Raw genomic sequence first — 23,676 nt, forward strand, 5'->3', positions numbered from 1 at the left:
TTTTCCTAAATTTCAGCATTTTATTTACTTTTAGTAAAACATTAAAGTCTTTTTACGGGGTCAAAAAAGGCACCAATGGGCAGCAAAAAATAAGACAAATTTGATTTGCCACATAGAAATATTTAACAGTAAGAAATCATGTGTACCCAATTTTGAATGGAAATACAATCATTTTCAAATTTAAATTTGAGTCATAATTCAATATTTTTGTTCAAAAGTGGCCAGTTTTTATGCCTACAATGGCATCTGAGTTTCCCAATAGACATCCTGTCCGGGCTCCTCCTCAAATGTCACTTTAGCGTCGTCTGCATCCAACTGAAAAACAAATATTCCAAATTATTATTTGTTGACAAAAATAGCTCCGGAGTTGCCCATTTGTTTTCATGTAGGCAATAATTGAATAATTTAAAAATTAAAAACCTTTCTCCTACAGTCGCCAAATTCAAAATATTGAATAATTATTTTTTAAGATATTTAAAAACAACCACTACTACACCATCAGGTGGCTTCAAATTATGTTGTTTTTCTTGATTTGGTGTCATACCTTGAAAAAGTTTTATTACATATGAAAGTATTGGACACCAATGTCAGATATTTAAAAAAAACACACAAATGCCTGAACTGGGAAAATACTGTTAAATATGCAGATGCCACCTTAGTTTACAAAATCTTCCATAACAAAGCTCCTCCTCCACTGCAAGATTTTGTAAAAATTTCCAACACATCAACAAGGGCTGACTCTAGAGCAGTGTTTCCCAACTAGTCATACAATGTAATATTCAGAGAGAAATGAATATGAATATAACAAAATTAAAATTGAAGTATTACAAGGTTAAAATCAAAACATGCTGAACGTTAAATTACAGATTAGTATACTATAACCAACCTTGTGTGGGCTTCCTGTGTGTGGTTCCAGTTTTATCTAGGTCTATATTGTCTTTTCCTGTGTCTGTGCTTGGTACTAATACAAACTAAATTTCCCGAACACGGGATGAATGAAAATTCATCTAACCTAATCTAATCTAGCAAGATTCCAATAGTGAAACAGTCATTTAGTTGCTTATTTTTCTCTAACATGAACCGGAAGTTGTTTGGTTTCTAGGGAATCAACTTTTGGCGACATCATGTCTGTGTGAGCACAACATTTTTTGTGTAATATTAGATTGAAGTGATATTTGGAAAAAAACTACTAAAATGCAATTAAAATTATGACTTATTTGAAGTTGTTTAGGGTCCGCAGACATCAACTTTTGGTGACATTAGGTCAGTGTGAAAAATTTGATTTTTGAATAATTTTGGAGCTTTATGTGATCCTGCTGATAAAACCTTGACATTAAACATGGCTGTCAATGGTAGCTTTTCTATGCAATTGGAGATAACGAGCGTCCAATCAGGAGACGGCAACCACTTACACATTTCATCTCCAGCTCCGTGAAGAGACGACCGGTCATGAACATGCGTAAAGGAATGGTAAGGATGAGAATGAACGGGAGAGCGAGGGAAGCCGGGCTGGATTTGATAATCCACAGGAGTGCCAAACACACAATCTGGATGACGGTGAACAAATGCATCCTCGCCGTGCTCACCTGCCATCAAAGCGGAACGTGAAAAACCCGCCGTGGTTTTTTACGCCGGCAACGGGCGACTCTTACTTTGGTGGCGTACGGCTCGTTTGGGTGGTATTTTTTGGGGATGAGAAGAAGTAGCATTCGATCCCAGAGTTGAATCCCGTTAAGTGAGGTGACGCCCATGTAAAGGAAGATCCCGAACAAGGCCGACATGGGGATCAACTTCAGGATGGGTTCCATTAGAATGGACACACCTTCAAACATAAATGAGAGGGTAAAACCTGGTTCTGTTAGGACTGAGCGCTCGCTACAAATCATGATCAGTACTTGAATTTTGGCAAACTTGTTTTTGTTTTAGACGTATATATTATTTTCAAAACTGTAAAACAGCGAAGCACTGACAGTAACGAACAGTCGTAGAAGAAAAAAATACCAAAAAGGATTTGTGGCTGTAACTTATTTTATGGCAGGCATTTGTGCGTGTCAATTGTTTGAGTTATCGACATGATGCTAATTTTTTGTGTATTTTATTGGAAGCTTTTTTCCGCTTTTTCTATATTTGCTCATTCATTTGTGGACTTCTTGTGTGTGGCTCCAGTTTTTTTTTACCTAGGTCTACAATGTCTTCTGTGTCTGTGTCTGTCTTGCTACTGCAACCAAGAAATTTCCCAAATACGGGATGAAATAAAGTTCCAACCAACCAATTTTCTGAACCGCTTCAGGGGGGTGCTGGAGCCTATCCCAGCTGACTGAAACCCTGAATTGGTGGCCAGCCAATTGCAGGGCAAAAACATTAACATATTTCATTTTAAAGTTTGCTCATTGCTGATTACTATTTCAATCATGACTGATTTTTCCAAAGTGGTTCCTTCAATGAATTAAATCATTATATCTAAAATGATTGACATATTTTATTGCCAATCGCAAAATACGTGCAGGCACCACAATACTACTTTTAGATGTCAAATGGGGGACGCAAAATATTGTGATGTTGATCGCAAGTTTGAGACCCCCAATGTAATTAAAAGATTTGAGAAAAAATAATTATAATTTGTGGGTGAAAGGGTAAAATACCAATCAGTGGAATCTACCAAATTTCTTTTGGATTTCAATCTCGCTGATGAAAATCGCCCAAGTCAACTTTCTTACCGACCATGAGCGCTACGACGATCCCGCTAACCCTCTGCTCCAGCACCTTCTCGATCACGGGTTTGGTTCCTTTGCTCATGACGGTCAGAGCGTTGGCGTGCGTGACGGAGCGCACCGTGGCGGCGCTGAGCCACGGCACCCCAAAGATGGCGCTGATCCCGCCCATGGCCACCAGGATCAGAAGGTCAAAGTGGAAGCCCGAGCCTTTGGCCATCTTTCGCTCGGGTTTGCTCACAATCAACCTGGCGAGGGGCGAGAATATTTCCTTAGAGGGCAAGGGTATAACTTTATGGCGGTGAGCGATAAGAACTACGTTGTGATTTGGGATTCCAAGAAGATGAGAATGAAGACGAGCAAGGCCGGAATGCAGGAAGCAAAAATCATCCACACGGGGAAGGGGGTGTGCTCGCCAAACGGGTTGATGAGCCAGCCTCGCTTGGAAGGATTCGACACCATCAGACCTTTCGGGACCACCAGTTTCTATGTGCACAATTCAAATTGCATTAGTAAAAGAAAATTAAAAAGCATTTTCATCAAGGCTGAATGGATCCCAGGTCGGTCCTCCTGTGTGGAGTTTGCATGTTCTCCCCAGCCTTGCGTAGGTTTCCTCCGGGGTACTTCGAAAAACAAGAATATAGGTAGAATAGTAGGCTGGTTGGATACTCTAAAGCAGGGGTGTCAGACTCGGGTTGATTCGGGTGCCGCTTTAACATCAACTTGATTTCACGTGGGCGGACCATTTTAGATATAATATTTAGATTATTTTTTTTATAAATGGATTAAAAGAACTGGATTCAAAGCCCTGAAAATTCAGTTTTTTATAGATCTAAAACAATGTTTATTTTAGCTTTTTTAAATATATTTTTAGATGATTTTTGAACTAAAAACACAGAAAAAAATGATTAAAAAATTACAATTATTGATTTAAAAGGGGGAAAATCCGGAAATTTAATATACATCTCTACTCTTCATTTTAATTTGCCCCTAAAACAGAAAGTCGGCACTCATGATTTACTTTCCCAGGCCACAGAAAATGATGCGGTGGGCCAGATTTGGCCCCCGGGCCGCCACTTTGACACATGTGCTCTAAAGTATGAGTGTGAGCCTGAAAGGTAGTTCGTCTCCTCGTGCCCTGCGATTGGCTGGCCACCGATTCAGGGTGTCCCCCGCCTTATGTTTGAAGCCAGCTGGGATAGGCTCCAGCACCCCTGCGACCCTTGCGATGCGAGGATAAACGGTTAAGAAAATGAATAATCTGCTGATGTCCTTATCCCAGCTCAATTCTTGGCCAACCGTATTTAAGTAATGTATGCAAGCTAATTGAAAATAGCAACGCATACAGTATCATTTAAACAGACACCATAATTCCTTCCAACATCAATAATAATGATTACACAGCAGTTTCAAAGGTTGAAACCAAAAGTAACGAGAATTAGCGGATGATTAAATATCTTCACATTTGAGCTAGAATATGTATAACACAGTTCTACTTCTGTTTACACTGAATAGTTTTAGGTTGCAACGACACTTGATGAATTTACTATTTATGGCAGGTCAGTCTATTATCACTTCAAAATAAAGTGAGTGTGGGGGAAGATGTTATAATTCACATACATTTTCACCAATTCATTAAAAATATATTCTATCGTAGCTTACTGATATATAAAACGGCCCGTATCGTGATATTTTTTTCCATATCGCACAACACCATGTGATGGTAGAATATGACAATAACTAGCGGGGCAAAGTATTCGTAATTTTATTTCAAGCGGTCTTTCCGAGTTCTACCAAATTTCACTTCAATGGCTTTCACTGGCAGCTAATAATTCACAAACAGCCCGTTTTTAAACCGTCATTCAATCAGGGATCACACCAACCTGAGTGTAGGTATCACCAATACTGTAGTCCACGACAATCATGAGGAAAATAGCGATGGGCACGCCAAAGTCACCCAACATGCGCCTGACCTACGAGAACAAAAGGAATTGAACCCCACATAACTTCTTCGATTCCAAACAGTAACAATAGCAACCTACCTTTCCGGGCAAAAAGGTCCCATTCTTGAACTGGCGCAGGAAGTAGGCTATGAAGAAACACCCAAGCATGAGGCACATGGAGAGCAGAGCCGTGTTCGGGTAAGACGGCCATAAAGTCTTGACGACAACCGATGCGTTTCCGGTCGCGTTCTCCAAGATGACGGTCTCTTCCACTTTCGGGTACCAGGGGTTTTCTAGCGATGCGTTCAGGTGTTCGTAATTCAGCATCAGCGGATGCGCCTTGAAGATCTGGAGAGGCGCGAGAGTGGTTGCGGTCCCGAGACGCTTCTGTCGATGCCGTTACGAGTGACGGGTGATCACCCTGGCCAGCTTGGCGAAGGTCTCGTAGATGAAAATGATGGAGATGAGGATGGAGAAGATCTCCTGGGTGAAGCGGGAGATGAAGCGCACCAGGAAGCTTCCTTCGCACGCCACAATGAGCACCACGATGATCACCAGCCACGCGCCCACCCACACTCGCCCGACGATGTACTCGATGTCCTGGGACTTGCAGAACTGTGGCGAGAACAAGTTGTTTCAAATATTAAATTAACTCCCTGGCTGCGATTGACGGGAGTACACGCCCACTCCAGCACGGTGAATAAACGTGTTTTTTCCCAGTTCAAATGGAGTGGACGCCAAGTGCCGTCAATGGCAGCTAAAGAGTGGGTATAAAAGTCCTGCCATCACAAGGTTTTATACACTAATTAAATGACAGAATCTTATTAAAAAGTAGTCAAAAATAAATGATCAAGACTCACACGGTTCTACACCTATTGAAATTGTACAATAAACCAAATTTTAAGGACGTTTGTATCTGCATAGATGAAACCAATTGGATAGCGATTGGAAAATTAATAATTCATCATTTTAAAATACTAAAATTGTCTTCTATTGAGCTTTTCTTCCTTTCTCTTTGTATTTGTTACTGTTACTTATTATGTATTGAAATATTCATTGCATTTCATTTTTTGAACCGCTTTATCCGCAGCAGCCAATCGCAGGGCACAAAGAGACGGACAACCATTCACGCTCACACTCATACCTAGGGGCAATTTAGTGTTCAACCAGCCTACCCCGCATGTTTTTGGGGTGTGGAAGAAGACGGGAGTACCCGGAGAAAACCCACTCATAAATAGGGGCAATTTAGACCAGGGGTCTCAAACTTGCGGCCCGCGGGCCAACTGCGGCCCGCGGGACGATAATTTGCGGCCCCCGTCTTAATATGAAAGATCGATTTTTTTTTTTTTTAATTAATTTTTTTTTTTTTTTTTTTTTTTTTTTTTTTTTTTACCCCTTTCCCCATGATGGCGCCGTTTAAGTGGCAGCCAGTGGCAGTAGCTCTGTCCACTCATTCTTGTTTTACAGCATGTTTTACATGAAAAATTAGAGGGAACATTGACATGCATGGTGTGATACTGGTGTGCCGATAGCGAGCAATGATGATGTCGTGACCGGATGATTCGCCTAAAGACGTTTCGCCGACGGACGTTTGACAGACGGACAGGTCGTACTAGTATTTGTTAGTTTAATGATTAAATACAAATACTAGTATTTGTATTTAATCATTAAACGCGGTTTTCAGCTGGATTTGACCGAATTTGAGAGCATTTTGAGCCGTTTGGCGAATGGACGTCTATAGACATTTTTTTGCCTCCATCGCGATATCATCCAGTATTTGTATTTAATCATTAAATGCTGTTTTAGGATGGATTTGACCCGATTGCTGTCATTTTACGGCTCGGTTCTGCTACATCTGCCTGCCCAAGAGTGCTTATTCCCGGACTGCCATTGATGGTAGACGAACATTGATTTTTACTATAATTTGGACAACACCGGCGGCGGGCCGGATTAAAAATCCTAACGGGCCGTATATGGCCCGCGGGCCGAGGTTGAAAAACTTGTACACACACGATCCGGCGGGGCGAGCGTTCGAATCCCGTTTCGGCGAAACCTCCGTTCGGCCGAATGAACGTTCGGTGGAACGTCCATTCGGCGACCTGCCCGTCTGTCAAACGTCCGTCGGCGAAACGTCTTTAGGCGAATCATCCGAGGACCGATGATGTCGCTCACACTGGTACTCAGTGCGCTCAGGGAGGTTGTCTTTCTGCTCAGACCAACAAAAAATTAGAGGGAACTTTGGTTCGGAGCTGAATGAACCAATCACGGTGAGGTATACGGCTCTGGAGGGCGGGACATCGGCCGGGCTGTCCAGTGCCTCGCTCACTCACTCATTCATTCCTCCAATCAGCTGGGCGGAGGAGAAGCCGTGAGGCCGATCACTCCGCTCGGCGCGCACACTCCTCCGCTGCTCTCAGCATAGAACTGAATGTTTTATCAGTGCTTTTCTTGTGGAAATCCTGATGCGGCCCAGTCTCACCCAGACTCGGCCTCTAGCGGCCCCCAGGTAAATTGAGTTCGAGACCCCTGATTTAGACTGTTAAACCAGCCTACCCCACATGTTTTTGGGGTGTGGAAGGAAACGGGAGTACCCGGAGAAAACACACTCATAACTAGGGGCAATTTAGATGGTAAAATCAGCCTACCCCGCATGTTTTTGGGGTGTGGAAGGAAACCGGAGTACCCGGAGAAAACCCACGGAAGCCCGGGGAGAACATGCAAACTCCACACAGTGGTGACCAACCTGTGATCAAACCCTCGACCCCAGCACCGTGAGACTGACGCGCTAACCACTCGTCCACCAGGCCATATTGAAAAATTGTTTAAAAAAAAATGGAATAAACATTAAAAGAATCAATCAATCAATCTTCCTCACGGCATAGAAGGCCTCCTCGAAGACCAAAAGAGGCCCGGAGAAGCCGATGACAAGAACGGGCTGGGCGGCCACGAAGCAGAAGATAATCCCCTGAATGCTGGTAGAGATGAGAAGCTCCGGCACGCCCATCATGTTCTCCACTTTGTCCGCTAAAAGAGCGGATTTAACAGTTCAGCCGCGGGTGTGTGACTTCGGACAAGCGTGGCGTACACACCTAAGAGGCCCCCAAAGGTGATGGCGGGCGAGAGAGCCGCAAAGTAGATGAAGATGATGGCGGCCAGGACCTGAGCATCAAGCGCGTCGGTAATGTCGCTCTTGTAGTAACGGTATCGTCTTTGGATGTCTCGGATCATCCCACCGAATGGGCGACCCGTACGGGCGAGGGGGTCTTCAGCGGAGGCCGGGCTAGCGAAGGAAACTGAAAACAAAAATGTCATCTGTTTCACCCTAAAGTCATCTTTTTCACAGGCCACATTGAAGTTATGGTTAGTTATGGCTGTGTTGTCCGTTTAGGTTTTCAATTTTTATTCATAACAATGGAAACAATGTTGTTTTTATCCATTTACCATATTTTCACGACTATAAGGCGCACCGCATTATAAGGCGCACCCTCAATGAATGACACATTTTATTTTTTTCCATATATAAAGCACATTGGATTATAAGGCGCCCTGTCTATTTTGGAGAAAATATAAGACTTTTAAGTGCGCTTTATAGTCGTGAAAATACGGTAGATTTTTTTTAACTCGGTCACTGCCATTGACAGCAGTAGACGTCAAATTACCATTGTGTTTGCAAGTTGGAGCCTTGTCATAAACCATTTTCTTCAACTTCCATAAGTAATTCTCAATTGGATTGAGTCCCAGACAACAACAAATGATGCCCATGATTTACTTTTGCGGACCACAAAAATCGGTCTCAACCCAACCAACCAATGACAGGGAAGAGATATCTCTCTTGGTGGCACTCTTACCCTGACTAGGCTTAACTTCCAGCACGGAGTCAGAAGAGTGAATTCTATCCTTCAGCAACTTCTTCTGAAAGCTGATGATGGAATCCAGCATGGCATCGTTTTGAATCTCAGTGGGCGGGATGACAATGCTGCACTCCATGAAGTCGCTGACGGCGTCGGTCAAGTTTCGGAGGCTTTTGGCTTTACACGCCGCCTGGTTGAACACCTGGTGGATGGACGGAGAAGCCATTACCGCTTTCGGTGAAAAAGTTGGTGAAGTCCGACTCACTTTATCGGCCATCAGTGCCGCCATGGCTCGTCCTGTCTGATGAAAATCGGTATCGGCGTTGGTGGGTCCGATCAACACGAAGACGAAGCGTATCGGCTCCGGAGCCTCCAAGGCCGAGTCGAGCGCCACCGCCTCTTTCAGGCGCACAAACGCCACTGCTGGCTTTTCCAGGAAGTCCAAAGCTCCTAGATCAAACACCAGCATATCATTTGGTTGGTAAGTAATCCACTCAAAAATTGTTTTAATCTTCATAAATGAAAATATTAATTAACATGTCTATGATTCAGGCTGCATGTTGAAATTTAAAAATATATATTTATCAATTTAATTATTTTTAACCGAATGGCTTCCATCTATTTATGTATCCATCTATCCATTTACCATGTAGTGCAATTTTTGTCATTTTTTTAAATTAGAAAGATATCGTCAATTGTAATTTACTTTTAAAATGTTTCAAATAGCGATATATTTTTATTTTTTAACTAAATAGTTAGAAAGCTTGCAAAATTGTTTAGGTTAGGTTAGGTCAGTGTAGACCTAGGTAAAAAAAAAGGGTATTTAATATATTATTTATATTATATTTATACAATATTTTTTTGTAAAAATTGGTCATTAATAATCATCAGATAACCATAAGATCACTGCAATTCAAATGGATTGGACGTCTATCGGCATTTATGGGAGCCAGTGAGAAATTATTTTTTTAGAGGTATTTACGAGATCAAATTTGGTAATTGTAAAAATGTCAAAAAAATTTACCCATGCTGTGTGATTTTCTGCCACATTTTTATGAAAACTAAAATTCCCACGATTGCCATTAGATTAAACATGTTCATTCGTTCCGTCATCCCGGGAAAAATGGATTTAACGTCTAACACCGTCAAAGGAAGATAAAGTACTCCTGTTTTCATCGCTAGCATGTTCCGCACTGTATTAGTTAAATACCATAGTCCATGACAGAGGAGAAAAACTATTATAAATACTCAGACTTTAAATAAAGAAAGAAAAAAGAAATATCAGTACATATCCTGATTTCATGTTTTTAGTATTTGTGTTTAGTTTTATTTAAATATTTAATAAAACAAGTACAAACACTTCTTTACAGAATCCTTCATTAAAACATTTTTAAATGTATTATTCATTTAAAAAAAATCAAAATATAAAACAAAAAAAACCTAATAACAAGCTTACCTATTAAGACCATGGAGGCCTCGACACGGTCACTGTCTTCCCTCTGGACAAATCAGAAACATTCAAACATTTCAAATTATATTTCAAAGCTATGTAAGGAAGAGTCACCACTCGGCAAAGCTTACCCTCTCCTTGACCGAAAACCTTTGGAAGTCCGCCACATCAGTCAAGGCCTGACTTTCCGGATCTGTTTCTTGACTACAGGGAGCAGACGGAACATGAACCCTGAAGAACCTAACCAGTCCATGGTCTGTACAGTAATCCCTCGAATATCACGGTTAATGTAGACCAGACATGGCCACGATAATCGAAAAATCGCAAAGTAAGGTCACTCCTATTACAGTGGTACCTCGACATACGAGCAATTTGAGATACAAGTAAAATTTCGGGCAAATATTTATCTTGAGATACGAGACAAATTTTGATATACGAGCATACAGCGGACACGAGAGGCTGCTCATAAGAACACCATGGGCATTGTCTTTCTGGGCGCAACTCCCTCGTGTAATGTCTCTGGTCGTAACTCCCTCTTTGTAATGTCTCTACAAGCACTGGGCGGAGCGTTGCACTTTTTCAGTGTTTTTTTTCCGTTAGTCAGTGCGAATGGCGTATGTACTATTCTCGTTGGCAAGCGTTCGTGTCTTATCCTATTGTGAGGACATTTGCGTGCATTATCTTGGGAATATTTTGAAGGGAATACAAAAGCAAACAACCCTGGATAGAGGCGGGGCAAATAGAGCCAACCCGGGAGAAGAAAGGTATCAAAATTTGAAACAAAATTAGAATTAAGTTTAGAGTAAGGTTAGATCAAACGTACTTTTGAGTGTCTGCATCGTAATGAAAGTTCAGTTCATGTGTTTATGTTATGTTACGAGTGTGTTGCCGTGCAAAAAGCCCCCCTTCTCTATCTACCCTCCGCGAAATCCATCTAATTTTAGTACTATTAAACAATTTTAGTAGTATTAAACCACTAGTTATTTGTTACTTTGTTAATAGATGGGGAATTAGAACAAATAAAACATTTTTCCAATCCAATATCCTGTTTTTGGTGTTTTTTCAGAGAGTTGGATGGATATATATATATATATATATATATATATATATATATATATATATATATATATATATATATATATATATATATATATATATATATATATAATTTTTTTTTTAAATGATTAATAGCGGGGGAGGGAAATCGCAAAGTAGTGAATTTGCGATAATCAAGGGATTACTGTATTGGAGTTCTACCTGCGGTTATGCAGCAGACACTTGAGGACCCCTTCCTTGTCTCCAGGTCTGATCTGCTTCTGCTTGACCATCTCGTTGACCATCTTCTCGGCGATGGCGGTCAAGGTTTTCTCCACGCAGTCAAAGAGGGTCACGCCTAAAAGCAAACGAGCGTTGCAGTTGATGGACTTTTTGGATTTGAAAACCTGTCGAGTACCGACTTGTATTGATGGAGCGTCGAAGTTGCAGGAGACTCTTGAAGGTGAGGTAGGAGACGTGCGAGGACGCCCACACGCCCGACTGGGGGTCCAAGCTCTCCTCGTAAGCCGCCCATCGACCCGTCTCCTGCCAGTAGATCTGTTCGTTGTGGTCCTTCGTCATCTTTCCCAACTATGACTGATAGGGTGAAGGAGAAAGACCAACTGTCAACATTTTAAATGGACGCCAAACTAAGGAGAAACATCAACAACCTTCCAACTCTTATACTTGACGGTTATAATTAATTCATTGATGACATTGATGTAGTTTTGATGTCCAATCCATTTAAATTGGGAGGGTTGGCGGCAATCAAAAGAGATTATTTGATGGTGATTAATTAATACAAATAATATAGTTTAGCAAGATTCCAAACTATTAGTTTAAAAAATATATAAAAAAAATAAAAAATTTATTGTTTTATTCTATTTTAAGAAAATTTTCTAATTGTAAAAATGTGACTAAAAATATTACAGGAAAATAAAAAAACAAAAATAAATATTTATTGTATTTTTTTTATTTTAAGACAATTTTCTAATTGTAAAAATGTGACTAAATATATTACAGGAAAAAACAAAAACAAATATTTAATGTATTTTTTTATTTTAAGACAATTTTCAAATTGTACAAATTTGACTAAAAATATTACAGGACACAAAAAAATACTTTTACCACTATAACAAAAATGCAAAAAAAATTATTTAACTTAAAATGTTAAATTTAATGATAACAGAGAAATTTTCTCTCAATGTAAAAGTGCAGCAAAATATGAAACTACAAAGAAAAAAGTTGACCTTTTAAGAACTACAATTAAATGTTATTTTTCAAACTACTTTTAGAAACAAAAAGCCTTTTAAAAAATGTTTTAATTACTGATTCCTTGATGATTATTCATTAAAAATAAAACCCAAGTAATTTTACTTTTAAGAATAAAAATATCAACAACTCAATAATTTTTAAATAAATGACATTTTTGGAATTTTTCAAATGGGACAAATTATTATATAACTACAAAAACGAAAAGTGAATGGTCGTCTAACGCTGTCTATGCCACTGAAACATGATCATTAATAGATTTTCTATGTCTAAAAGGTCAACATCGTCCAGCAAAAGTGCACAATGAGCATGTTTGGACTGTCAATACTTGTCGCGTGCTAGAAGTGTGTAAGTCCATCTTTGGACAATCTGTGATTGAAATGTGACATTTAAAAACTGCGGGAAATTCCTGTATTTGTTGTCTAAATTCATTGACATTCCCATATGTAAATCTTTTTTTATGTTTATTTTTTTACATTGGCTACAATGATGTCAATTCTTATATTTTGTAATGAAGCAGACCAAATAATTTTGGGACTGCGCTGATGTTAATGAGGAACATTCCACGGACGTTGTATGTGAAAACACGATGATTTATTTCCAAAACACAGTTGAACAAAAGGGCAGATTAATTTGGGATTGACATTCTGCGCAAGTATGAGTGGCGCCTGCCTGTGTTGACTGTCTATATGCTTACGACTTTGAGATTTAAAGTACTCATCAAGTAAATACTATTTCACAAATACATATTAGTCTTCTTTTTTATTGCTTTGATTTTACTGCAATTATTTGTTGTAACAGGCTTATTAAAAAAATGAAAAATTGCTCCAGAATTCATTCATTTTTCATACTTAATTCAGTGATTCTTCCGAGTTCCACTAGAGAAAGCCCACATAAAACCTTCACAAAATATATTGGAGTGGTGCCTTGAGATACGATTTTAGCTCGTTCTGTGAAATGCTGCTGAATGAAGACACTTACGATGTAAATGAATTGAAATGTGTAATGAGTGGTAATGTTTCAGTGCCATTGACGGCCATAGACGTCCATTATGGACTGGGAATTGTTCCAAAAACAAAAAGAACAATGTAAAGTTTTGGTTCTCATTTATTGTTATTATTATAATTAATTGTATTATTTCAAATTTAAAAAATAAAAAGAGTAGATAATATCTCATCTCATTTTCTGAACCCCTTTATCCTCACTAAGGTCGCTTGGGGTGCTGGAGCCTATCCCAGGTGAGGCGGGGGACACCCTGATTGGTGGCCAGCCAATCGCAGGGCACAAGAAAACAAACAACCATTTTTATTTATATATATTTTTTAAATCAAAATAGAAAATCTCTGATTTCTTTCTCATTGATGGAAGCAGACGATTATTTTTAATTAATGAAGCTCAAACTAATAGAACAGTAAATGAGCTGAATATTCGATCATCCCCAAAAATAAATAATTATTAATTTAATTTATTAAAATAATTATCAGTTAACCTTAACTTTTCAAATTCTCAAACTCTATTTTACACTAACATTCATACAAAATGTATTTGACTGCATTTCATTTATTTGTCTATTTGGAAAAAAACGCCCCTTCAAAAATGAGTAGGAATTTCTTTCAAAAACGTTACTTTTTGTTCATTTATGTGGTCTGAAAAGACATTTTTCACTAGAAACTAGACTAGCCTTTGCATTTTTTTTCGCAGGGTCAGTTCTAAAAAAATACGTATATTTAATATATATATATTTTAATTTTCTCTAGCACTGATTCTTTTTTAAAATCAAAATTTTCCAACCAATTTCCCATTCCTAAGCTAATAGTTGCTCACTCAACAGTCCCAAATTGAGCATTGAGTGCCACCTACCTCCTGCAGTCATCCAGCAAGCGGACAGAAGCAGCGCCAAGCGACTAACCTGAGAAGCCAGAAGAAATCGGGACTTCATCAAAGGTTATATGTACAGGCCACGGCTGGCGCATGCACTCACGCTTGCACTCCAATTGACAGTCGGACATGCGCCACCCATAATATTGATACTATATACATCTGCACGGTATGTGCAGAGTCACACTAGGTCATTATCCAAACAGCGTCTTATCCCATTTAATGTCTGTGTTTAGTGGGCAACAAAGGCTTAGATTACATTCTGCTCACCTTCAAAATTGAGATGTTTGATGCTTGGGTGGCCTCCATGTTGTGCAGAAGTGCAACAGGTAACTTGGAGGGTCCAACCAGGGGGTCTTCACTGAGTTGTAGTGCTGCGCGATAAGAAAAAAATCCATATAGGTCATTTTATTTCATGATATCAATATACAAAGATATGATAAATCCTTCATTGTTTGTTGGAAAAATATACTCCAATAGTTATGACAGCTTCTCCATACTCACTTTCTTTTGGAATTGACGTTTAAACCTGAAGTAATCTACTAATACTAGTGGTTCTGATTTTTAAGACTATTGTGCATTAAGTGAGTATAATCAATGTGTAATATTTATGAATAAATGTATATGTATATTGGAATTATATGTGTGGCCTTTTTTCCAATTGTCTTGCATGGATTACTCACATTTGGTTGGCAAGGGGTGCCAATTAAGGAAATCTTGATGCCGATTGGTGGTTTTACCATTATGGCACACGGAATACCATCAATGTAGTAATTTGGAGCAAATTAGCTGCTATTACTTGACAAAAGTGTGCATTGCAAAAACAGGTGGATATACGGTAGATAGACACATAATAGAAACTTGAAATTGTTTTGCAAAATATATTGTATTGTAATTTCATACAGCAATATTTGGTTGTATTTGTTTAAAATTAGTTCTCATATCAAAGAAAGGTTAGTAAACAGTTCCCAAACTTTCATTTCTAGGGGTCTTTTTTGGTAAAATTACCAAAACCTGAAGCAGTCAGATTAAGTAGAATGGAAGAGGAATGAATGAATGAAAAATAAATGTAATTACCCTGCCATTTCAAAAGGGTAATGCCCTTCCTCTAAATGTCCAGCAGAGAGCAACATTGGACATCATGAAAAATAAGATACTAGGCGTACTTGGCTTGCAAAATGACACCACCATGACAGTAAATCATACTTCAACATTTAAGTTTTTAAATCTCCTTCTACCACAGTACCATTTATGAATATCTAAAGATCCAAAAATGCTACAGTTTAACTTTTTTGTCCTTTCAAATAGTGTCAGGTCCCTCTCATATCTCTCCAAAACATCCACAATGGCCTCAAACGCCCAACTGATACATTTGACCAAGTGATGAGCAAGCACAACACCCGTTCCAAGTCTTAAAATAATATCACTTCCACATTTTGCTACGATTTCTACTCAGCGAGCAAATAACGATTGAGAACGGAGAACGAACGGATGCTGGTGTTACTGTGGCAATCTAAATTATGCATGAAAGCAAAGAGGACCAGATGCACACACAAAAAATCCATGTCATTGTCGGTACATCAGAAAAAATGCACTGCCATTGACAACAATAAATGTCAAATCCTTTTGGGTTAGTGACATTCGAAACCTGGTTTTGTTAGAGTTGGCCCATACGGTCCCAAAAATTAGCACCATTTTAATAGTATCTCACCAATGATGTTTTTTTTGGGCAATTTTATATATATATATATATATATATATATATATATATATATATATATATATATATATATATATATATATATATATATATATATATAATATATATATATATATTCTCGCTTCAGTGATGAGACTTAACTTGTTTTTGTAAACAAGATCACACGATCATGAAATGAGATTTACCCTAAACATTACCCCACCATAACAAGACTTTTAGGAGTTTATTTTAATAGAAATGTTAATCAAAATGACAAAATTTGCACTCCACAGGCTGAAAAGCTTTTTTTAAGTAGCATAGTCAAAGCGTCAAACGTGTACTGCAAACAACTACTAAAATTATCAGATGAATTTAGTACAATGGGTAAAGATTCAAGTATTTGAAGTAGTACTTTGATTCATGTCAGCACAGTAGATTATTTGTTACAATAAAAAATGATAACAGAAGGAAGCATTTTAAAGCAAGAAAAACAAAGTGCTCAAATATTAAAAATCTATAAAAATCCACTTTAAAAACATTTTTTTGCTCCATCTTTCTAATCATAACTCAATGTCAACATTTGAACTCATTGAGGCTATTTCCACCAATGAGAGGATTTGCTGCCAACCCTCCCACCTCAAATGGATTGGACTTCTACTAGTGATGCACTCATTCACAACAGAAAGTTTGGAGACCCCATGATTGGATTGCTGTCAACTTCAAAGCGTTGCTGAAAGAGTTGCATTTTTTTTTTTTAATTGGTGGCGGGACATTCATTCACTGCCACAGGCAGCATTCATTTTTCATCCGATTTCACAAAGTCTTCAACTTGATGAACTTTTTGGGTCTTCCCCTCCAAACAAACACTAACTTCTTTCTCTTCCTTTTTTTTCCTACCCATTTATCAACGTCTTTAATCCTCGCTTCGCTCCGGGAACAAAACACAGCCGCCTTTATGCATCGGAGGGCACAACCTTCTGTTGAATAACGCGACACCTGAGGCCAAATATTGGCTCCGTCTAAAAAGCGAGAAGCACTTCCCGGGCTCCCATCATGACTAAACACGATGTTACGCCCTGAGATCAAATGCAGGAGTTCTCAGCAGCTGTGGAACTAGTTGGTACATGGCACCATAAACAAGCATAATTATTTCCATTCTTTACTTTTGTACAAAAAAAATCTCCTATCAAAATAAGGGCCATATTATATCACGATATCGATAGAATACATTTTTAATTATTTGGTGAAAAATGATACACTATGACAGCATTGCCTCCACTAATTCTATTTTGAATGGACATTAAACTGGCTTGTCAAATGTTAAGTGGATCAAGTAGTGCTGCAACCTAAACCTATGCAGTGTAAACAGAAACAGCAAAGTAGCATAGCATTTTTGCTCAAATGCAAAGAAAAGTAATTATCTAGTAATACGCGTGACTAGTGGATTTGCCTTTTAACACTTGTCTATATAAAGATAGTAGAATAAAATTGATAATAAATTAATTAATATTGGAACGAATGGTGTTCTTATTGTGTTGCTATTTTGCCCTGTGATTGGCTGGAAACTAGTTGAGGGTGTCCCCCGTCTGGGTTCAGTAGTTGGCTAGGATAGGCTACAGCACCCCGCGCGTGCAGACAAGCGTTACGGAAAATGGACAAATGAATGTTGCTATTTTGAATTGTTTTGCGTGCGTTACTTAGTATGTACGGTTGGCAGGAGAAGCTATATATATATAATGTTGTTTTGGTGATTTTGATAATCATATCGTACAGCACTACGATTCTTCTTTTCGAAGTCCTGAAATGAATGTCAAATGTTATTTTTGATTTTATTTTGAAATGACGGCAAAACACTGTCAGTTTGAGTTGCCAGAATATTAACTAATCAAATTGACAACCAAGTATGAACAACAACAATACTTCTGTTTGACATCAAATTCTTGTATGAGGTGCGTAACCAGTTTCAAGTGGTGACATCACTCACAGTGATCCTTTTTTCGAACTAGACTTTGAACCCCTGCTGTCACTGAGGCAGTCGGGTGTGGGTTTAAATCCCAGGTGGGGACATATTAGTTACAACAGGGGTGTTAGACTCGGGTTGGTTGCGGGCCGCTTTAACGTCAACTTGATTTTACGTGGACCGGACCATTTTAGATATAATATTTAGATTTTTTTTCAATAAATGGATTAAAAGAACCGGATTAAAAGCCCTGAATATTCAGTTTTTTATAGATCTAAAACAATGTTTATTTTAGCTTTTATTTACTATATTTTTAGATTTTACAAAATGATTTTTGAACTAAAAACAGAGAAAAAAATGATAAAAAATTACAATTATTGATTTAAAAGGGGGAAAATCAGTAAATTTAATATACATCTATACTCTTCATTTTAATTTGATCCTAAAACAGAAAGTCGGCACTCATGATTTACTTTCCCGGGCCACACAAAATGATGCGGTGGGCCAGATTTGGCCCCCGGGCCGCCACTTTGACACATGTGAACTAGAAGATGCAATTCCAGGAAGATTGCCTGGGGATACTTTGCTTACACTATTAAAATGCAAAAATATAATACCATGATTTTCAATTAAAAGGACAATAACAATAACTGTACCATTTTCACGTGTATTCCACAGTTTTCAGTCAAATTCTGTCTACCACAGCTGTCATATTTTTTGCACGTAAATTCAACATTTATTTTTAAACAGAATAGTACCTGGATATGATTGTTTATGGGTGTGTTTATGAGGAGGCCCCACAAGTCAAGAGACACTAAAAAATCCATGTTCCAACCTGAAAACCAGTGTGTGCATGTGTTTAAAGTGTTGGGTGTGTGTGTGTGTTCACTAGGTGGGCGTGGCCAAGGGCGAGGACGCCTCGAAGCTGCGTGCCGGTGTCACAAGAGCAGCCAGTCAGTGCACTGCAAGCAAAACACCCAACCGGCCCGACTCCCGCTCGTGTTTTCTCAGCATGCATTTGGCGTTTGCGGACCCTCACCTTGACTTTGCTGGGCGCTTCTTCTTCTTTTAGGAATCGACAAGGATGCTCACCCGCTCCATTGCTCAGGGAAATCTGTGAGCGGGTCATCTGAAGCAAAAATGGGAAGGATTTACGAGATGAATATGATTTTGATGACAGTATTGCTGGGACTGGTGAGTCGATTTTTTTTTGCTTTAACTCTTGTTGTTGTTTTTTTTAGGGTTGTCAAAAATATTTAATTACTGAAATGTTGTATCCAGATATGATATTTGTTCGCAGAAGTATCGAGACTCAGATATTTATTTTTGCACAAAAAAAGTACAAAAATGTTGAAATAGCAATACCAAACAAATCGTACTTAGCACAATTTCCGATAATTTTTAATAATTGCTCAGATGTCAAACCATGTGCATCTGCTGATATTTGAAATTAGTTTGTCACTAACAGAGATCCATTTGACAGTGCTGTCATAGGGTGAATTTGATTTAGCTTTACTCTAGAACACAGGTGTCAAAGTATCGGCCCGGGGGCCAAATCTGGCCCGCCGCATCATTTTGTGCGGCCCTAGAAAGTAAATGATGAGTGCCGACTTTCTGTTTTAGGATCAAATTAAAATGAAGAGTATAGATGTATATTAAATTTCCTGATTTTCCCCCTTTTAAATCAATAATTGTAATTTTTTAATCCATTTTTTCTGTGTTTTTAGTTCAAAAATAATTTTGGAAAATCTAAAAATATATTTAAAAAGCTAAAACAAACATTGTTTTAGCTCTATAAAAAACTGAATATTCAGGGCTTTTAATCCAGTTCTTTTAATCCATTTATAAAAAAAATAATCTAAATATATCTAAAATGGTGCGGCCCACGTGAAATAGAGTTGACGTTAAAGCGGCCCGCGAAACAACCCGAGTCTGACACCCTTGCTCTAGATATTAATCAAATATATTTTTCCATTTCTCCTCTTAACATATCGACTGCCATTGACAGCACTATACATTCAATCAATTTCAAGTGGAAGTAGTAAACCAATGCTCAGTTTAAAAGGATTGGATCTATTAATGACAAACAACAGAAAGATGACTGGATGCCATAATCATCAATGGTACCGCATTGTGAATAAAATAATAATATTTAACTTTGGGATTTTATGCTATTATTTTCTGAGTATGGATATTGACTTAAAATTTTAGATTTTTGTTTTTTGAAAGTCCTTTCATGGTGCACATACTGCTTATAATTATACCAAGCTAAAATATATATCTTCAAAATCAGCCTTCTTCATGAACATGTTATTTATTCCCCATTTTTTTTAACGCGCAGGGAAAGTTTTTGTTAAACGCTAATTTATCGACAGTTGTAAATATTTGACGGCGTTTTCACGTGTGACAGGTTAGGTTTTAACAAGCGAACAGCAAACGTGCATCGTGTTCTGACTCAGGTATGCAATATTGATAAGTTGTGAGGAAGGTCGGCATGCCGGACGGCTAATGGTTTAACAAGCACTGACAACTCAGGTTAAGAGGTTAAGTGCCGCTGACGGAAAATTGTCTCGGGCATTACGGAGATCGTGTTTCAGCGCCATTGACGGTGATAGACGTTTAATTCATTTGGACTGGCAGGGATTGTTCGATGGATTGGACGTTTATCGCTGTCGAAGGAAGACAACAAAACATGCATAAAAAAAATTGACGGTTCAAAAGGTTATTTGTTTGCTAAAGTAGTTAAAAAGTCATTTTTGCAGTTATCAATTAGTGTAATTTAATATTTTGTCACATTTTTACAAGGAGAACAACAACCCCATTTGTTTTTCAATTATTATTATTATTGGCTGGCATTGACAGCAATAGAAGTCCAATCCATTTTGACAGGGAGGGTTGGCGATTGTGCGATCGATGGCAGTGAAAAAGGATCAACCAATACCAGCTATCATAGTTGAAATGGATTTAACATATATGTGATTGTCAATGGCAGTTGATGAGTAAAAGATATATATCAACATTAGTTGATTTTTTTGCATTTTTAAAAATCTTTATCCAATTTGTAAATCAGTCTAAATTAACGCTTAAAAAAAAAAAATATATATATATATATATATATATATATATATATATATATATATATATATATATATATATATATATATATATATATTTATAGTAAAAAATGTTCAAATTGCCTTTCACATCAATAGTTGCCAATGGTTGAATTATAGGGTCTTTTGTTATGAATGGCATTATTTATACTGAAGTAAAAATAAATGCTTTAATTTCATTTTACTGAACCGAAAACAACAAAAAGCCTCATTTGCAGTTTGTCACTTGATAGGTGTCCAATCCATTTCAACATACGCTATGTAAACAATCCCTACAACCAGGTATGCCTACTAGATACCCCCATCCTCACATGGTGTCCACTCAGTAAAAGTAGACAACAACACTACCCATTTTGGGTAGCAAAGTACATACATAGTCAAATGTTTTAGTTTTTTTTCTTAATCACTATTCCCAAAACATTTTCACTCCAGCTGCTTTCTCTAAATAAACAACACACTATAAACAACCACAATTGGGAGTACACTAAACCCCCATGTGGCACATTAAAACTGGTTAGCCTACAAATAGATCCAGATTCCCATTCTTTATGCCAAGCAGTTGAACTGGACAGATTTCAAATAAATGATTATATAAAATCAAAAGGTAAACAATCCCTAATGATGATGATTACAAATCTTACTCCTTGTGCCATTTCACCCAAAGCATGCGACAAACGTCATTCAAACTAGCATTATTTCAACACAATAAATTAAAACACAATTAACATTCTCAATTTGGTATTTCAAACTTCTCCAATCCAAAAATCTGACTAAACGTTCAGTTCGAATCATATTGCTATTTTCTTCTTTTTCGGTGGCAGCGTCATAGTAAAACACATGAGAACTACTTAAAACTGTAAAAAAAAACAAAAACCTGACGCTTCCCCTTTAATTGCTGTGCAGTGACAATATCATATAGCGAGTTTCTCTTGAGGTTTCGCACCACGCCTACAACTCCAAGCAGCGGCTCGGGTGTTAGCGTCACCCGAAAAACCGACAAGGGTCAAAAGGGGATGAAACCAAAATGCCCGTGGGACTTGGCATGCTTTCAAATATCCGCCAACAGGTTTTTTTCTTTCTTTTCTTTGACAGTTGACATCTGCGTGTTGTTTTTCCGCATTCGTATTAAAGCGTACAGCAAGTGTTAATAGAGGAACACAAATGTTGTTGTTTTTTTTAATGCCATACTATCACTTTGGGAAGCACAACTTTACACCCGCAACCTAGCAACTGACTCACCGGAGCCTGAAGGCAACATTTGACGTTTTGTCAGTCGCATTCCGCACACACCTTTAGATAGAGATTTATGAGCCCGCTCTTGCGTCCTACGATGTATGCGCACGTGTTGCGTTCAAGTGAGGGTTTTATGAGGGGGGCCTGAAACAGTGCTAGCTGGTGGGCAGCAAACATGAGCTTAATTTATTACAGTCAATACTGTCTTAACAATTTATAGGCCACTCTTTAGCGCCATGAGAAGTGCAATCCGTTTTGACGTGAATAAATCTCCAAATGTTTATGTTTTGTAGTCAATGGCAGCTAAAGAGTGAACAGTAGATGTTTTCCCATTTTATTTTTTAAATGTAGATTATGTTTTTTAAGATTCAAAATTAAAATAAAAGGGGAATAAAAAAAACAGTAAATATATATATATATATATGTATATACATGTTTTATTTACAAATAAATGTTTTTATTAATATTATACTATTTATTTATTTTCATATTTTTTTGTATTTATTATATTATTAAAACTATATTAACATTAATATTTGATTAGTCATTAGTTGAGTTTTTTTTTTAATCCTCAAATTGTCCCAAAATGAATAGAAAGTAACTCATGCTGCCCAAAACATTAGAAAGTGAAAAAAAAATCAACAAAAAGTTTCCAAGAGGAAGTTACCCATAATGCCCATAATTAACAGAAAGTCATCAATGAACAGGAGGACTAGGAAAAAAAAAACAGAAAATGATCCTAAATCTATAGAAAGTGAATCCAGAATGCCCCTAAATGACCAGAATTTACCCAGTCAAAAATATATTGGACATCCCGCCAATGGCAGCCAATAATTCAACCAAAAAAAGCCAAAGTATCCATAACTAAGTATTGAAACTTTTGCAATCAAATATCTACACTCATGACTTGTTTGATTGTGTCTGACCCAATTACCTCACATCTTCTATGGCCTCACGTAATGATGACATGTCCAAATGATTGACAGGCGAGGACTTCAGCCAAGGAGGAAAAGTGCTTGTCGGGCCAGTACACCACCGATGGGAAATGCTGCAAACAATGCCCACCCGGCGAGGGGGTGCAGCAGCCGTGTGGAGCCAGGCAGCCCGTCTGCGCACCCTGCCTGGACAGTAAGCAAAACACAAATTCACACAATTAATCAACAACAGCCCTACGATTGGCTGGCCACTCATTTAGGGTATCCCCCGCCTGGTGCTCATAGTTAGCTGGGATAGGCTCCAGCACCCCCTGCAACCCTCAGAAAACGAAGGAGACAAAGGACAAACATTCATGCTCAGGGGCAATTTAGAGTGTTCAATTCGCCTAGCATGCATGTTTTGGGGATGTGGGAGGAAACCGGAGTACCCGGGAAAAACCCACGCAAGCCCGGGAAGAACATGCAAACTCCACACTGTGGATAGATTAATCAAATCCTAAACAAATAAGTTGCACTATTTCTTTTAAGTACAGATTTACCATTGGCTCTTCATTGGGTATTTTTTCAAGTACCATAAAGGAGTTTGACGATCATTC

General features: G+C 38.1%; 2 protein-coding genes across 3 annotated transcripts in view; one reads left to right on the top strand and one right to left on the bottom strand.

Annotated features, from left to right (window-relative positions):
• On the bottom strand, positions 1-23,338 carry slc4a1b (solute carrier family 4 member 1b (Diego blood group)). 2 transcript variants are annotated; one of them, XM_077625294.1, is made up of 20 exons: positions 23,080-23,338; positions 18,839-18,928; positions 14,411-14,514; positions 14,123-14,171; positions 11,413-11,587; positions 11,213-11,348; positions 10,087-10,159; positions 9,962-10,004; positions 8,771-8,955; positions 8,503-8,707; positions 7,744-7,947; positions 7,530-7,678; positions 5,075-5,269; positions 4,754-5,002; positions 4,595-4,684; positions 3,031-3,197; positions 2,718-2,959; positions 1,653-1,822; positions 1,413-1,586; positions 1-315 (listed from the first exon to the last, which is right to left on the bottom strand). In XM_077625294.1, the coding sequence occupies exons 5-20, from the start codon at positions 11,570-11,572 to the stop codon at positions 235-237; spliced, it is 2,523 nt and encodes an 840-aa protein (XP_077481420.1). In that variant the 5' UTR covers positions 11,573-11,587; positions 14,123-14,171; positions 14,411-14,514; positions 18,839-18,928; positions 23,080-23,338; the 3' UTR covers positions 1-234. The 2 variants fall into 2 exon arrangements, with proteins under 2 accessions (XP_077481420.1, XP_077481421.1); XM_077625295.1 differs by lacking the exons at positions 14,411-14,514; positions 18,839-18,928; positions 23,080-23,338 and having other exon boundaries at positions 14,123-14,239.
• The window catches only part of ngfrb (nerve growth factor receptor b), a 21,057-nt gene continuing 16,130 nt past the window's right edge, over positions 18,750-23,676 (top strand). Inside the window, exons 1-2 of the mRNA XM_077625297.1 lie at positions 18,750-18,993; positions 23,132-23,273. Of these exons, the coding sequence (XP_077481423.1) occupies positions 18,940-18,993; positions 23,132-23,273 (196 nt within the window). The 5' untranslated portion in view covers positions 18,750-18,939. The remainder of the gene's footprint in view (positions 18,994-23,131; positions 23,274-23,676) is intronic.

Source organism: Stigmatopora argus, chromosome 18, assembly GCF_051989625.1.
Source record: "Stigmatopora argus isolate UIUO_Sarg chromosome 18, RoL_Sarg_1.0, whole genome shotgun sequence".
Classification (NCBI taxonomy): Eukaryota; Metazoa; Chordata; class Actinopteri; order Syngnathiformes; family Syngnathidae; genus Stigmatopora; species Stigmatopora argus.

Bases quoted from the DNA above. Each gene is read 5' to 3' on its own strand.
- slc4a1b (XM_077625294.1), bottom strand. From the start codon at position 11,572: ATGACGAAGGACCACAACGAACAGATCTACTGGCAGGAGACGGGTCGA. The intron at 7,679-7,743 runs GTGTGTACGCCA...CCGCTCTTTTAG, and splicing joins CACCTTTGGGGGCCTCTTAG to CGGACAAAGTGGAGAACATG. The intron at 2,960-3,030 runs GTAGTTCTTATC...GCCCCTCGCCAG, and splicing joins TTGGAATCCCAAATCACAAC to GTTGATTGTGAGCAAACCCG.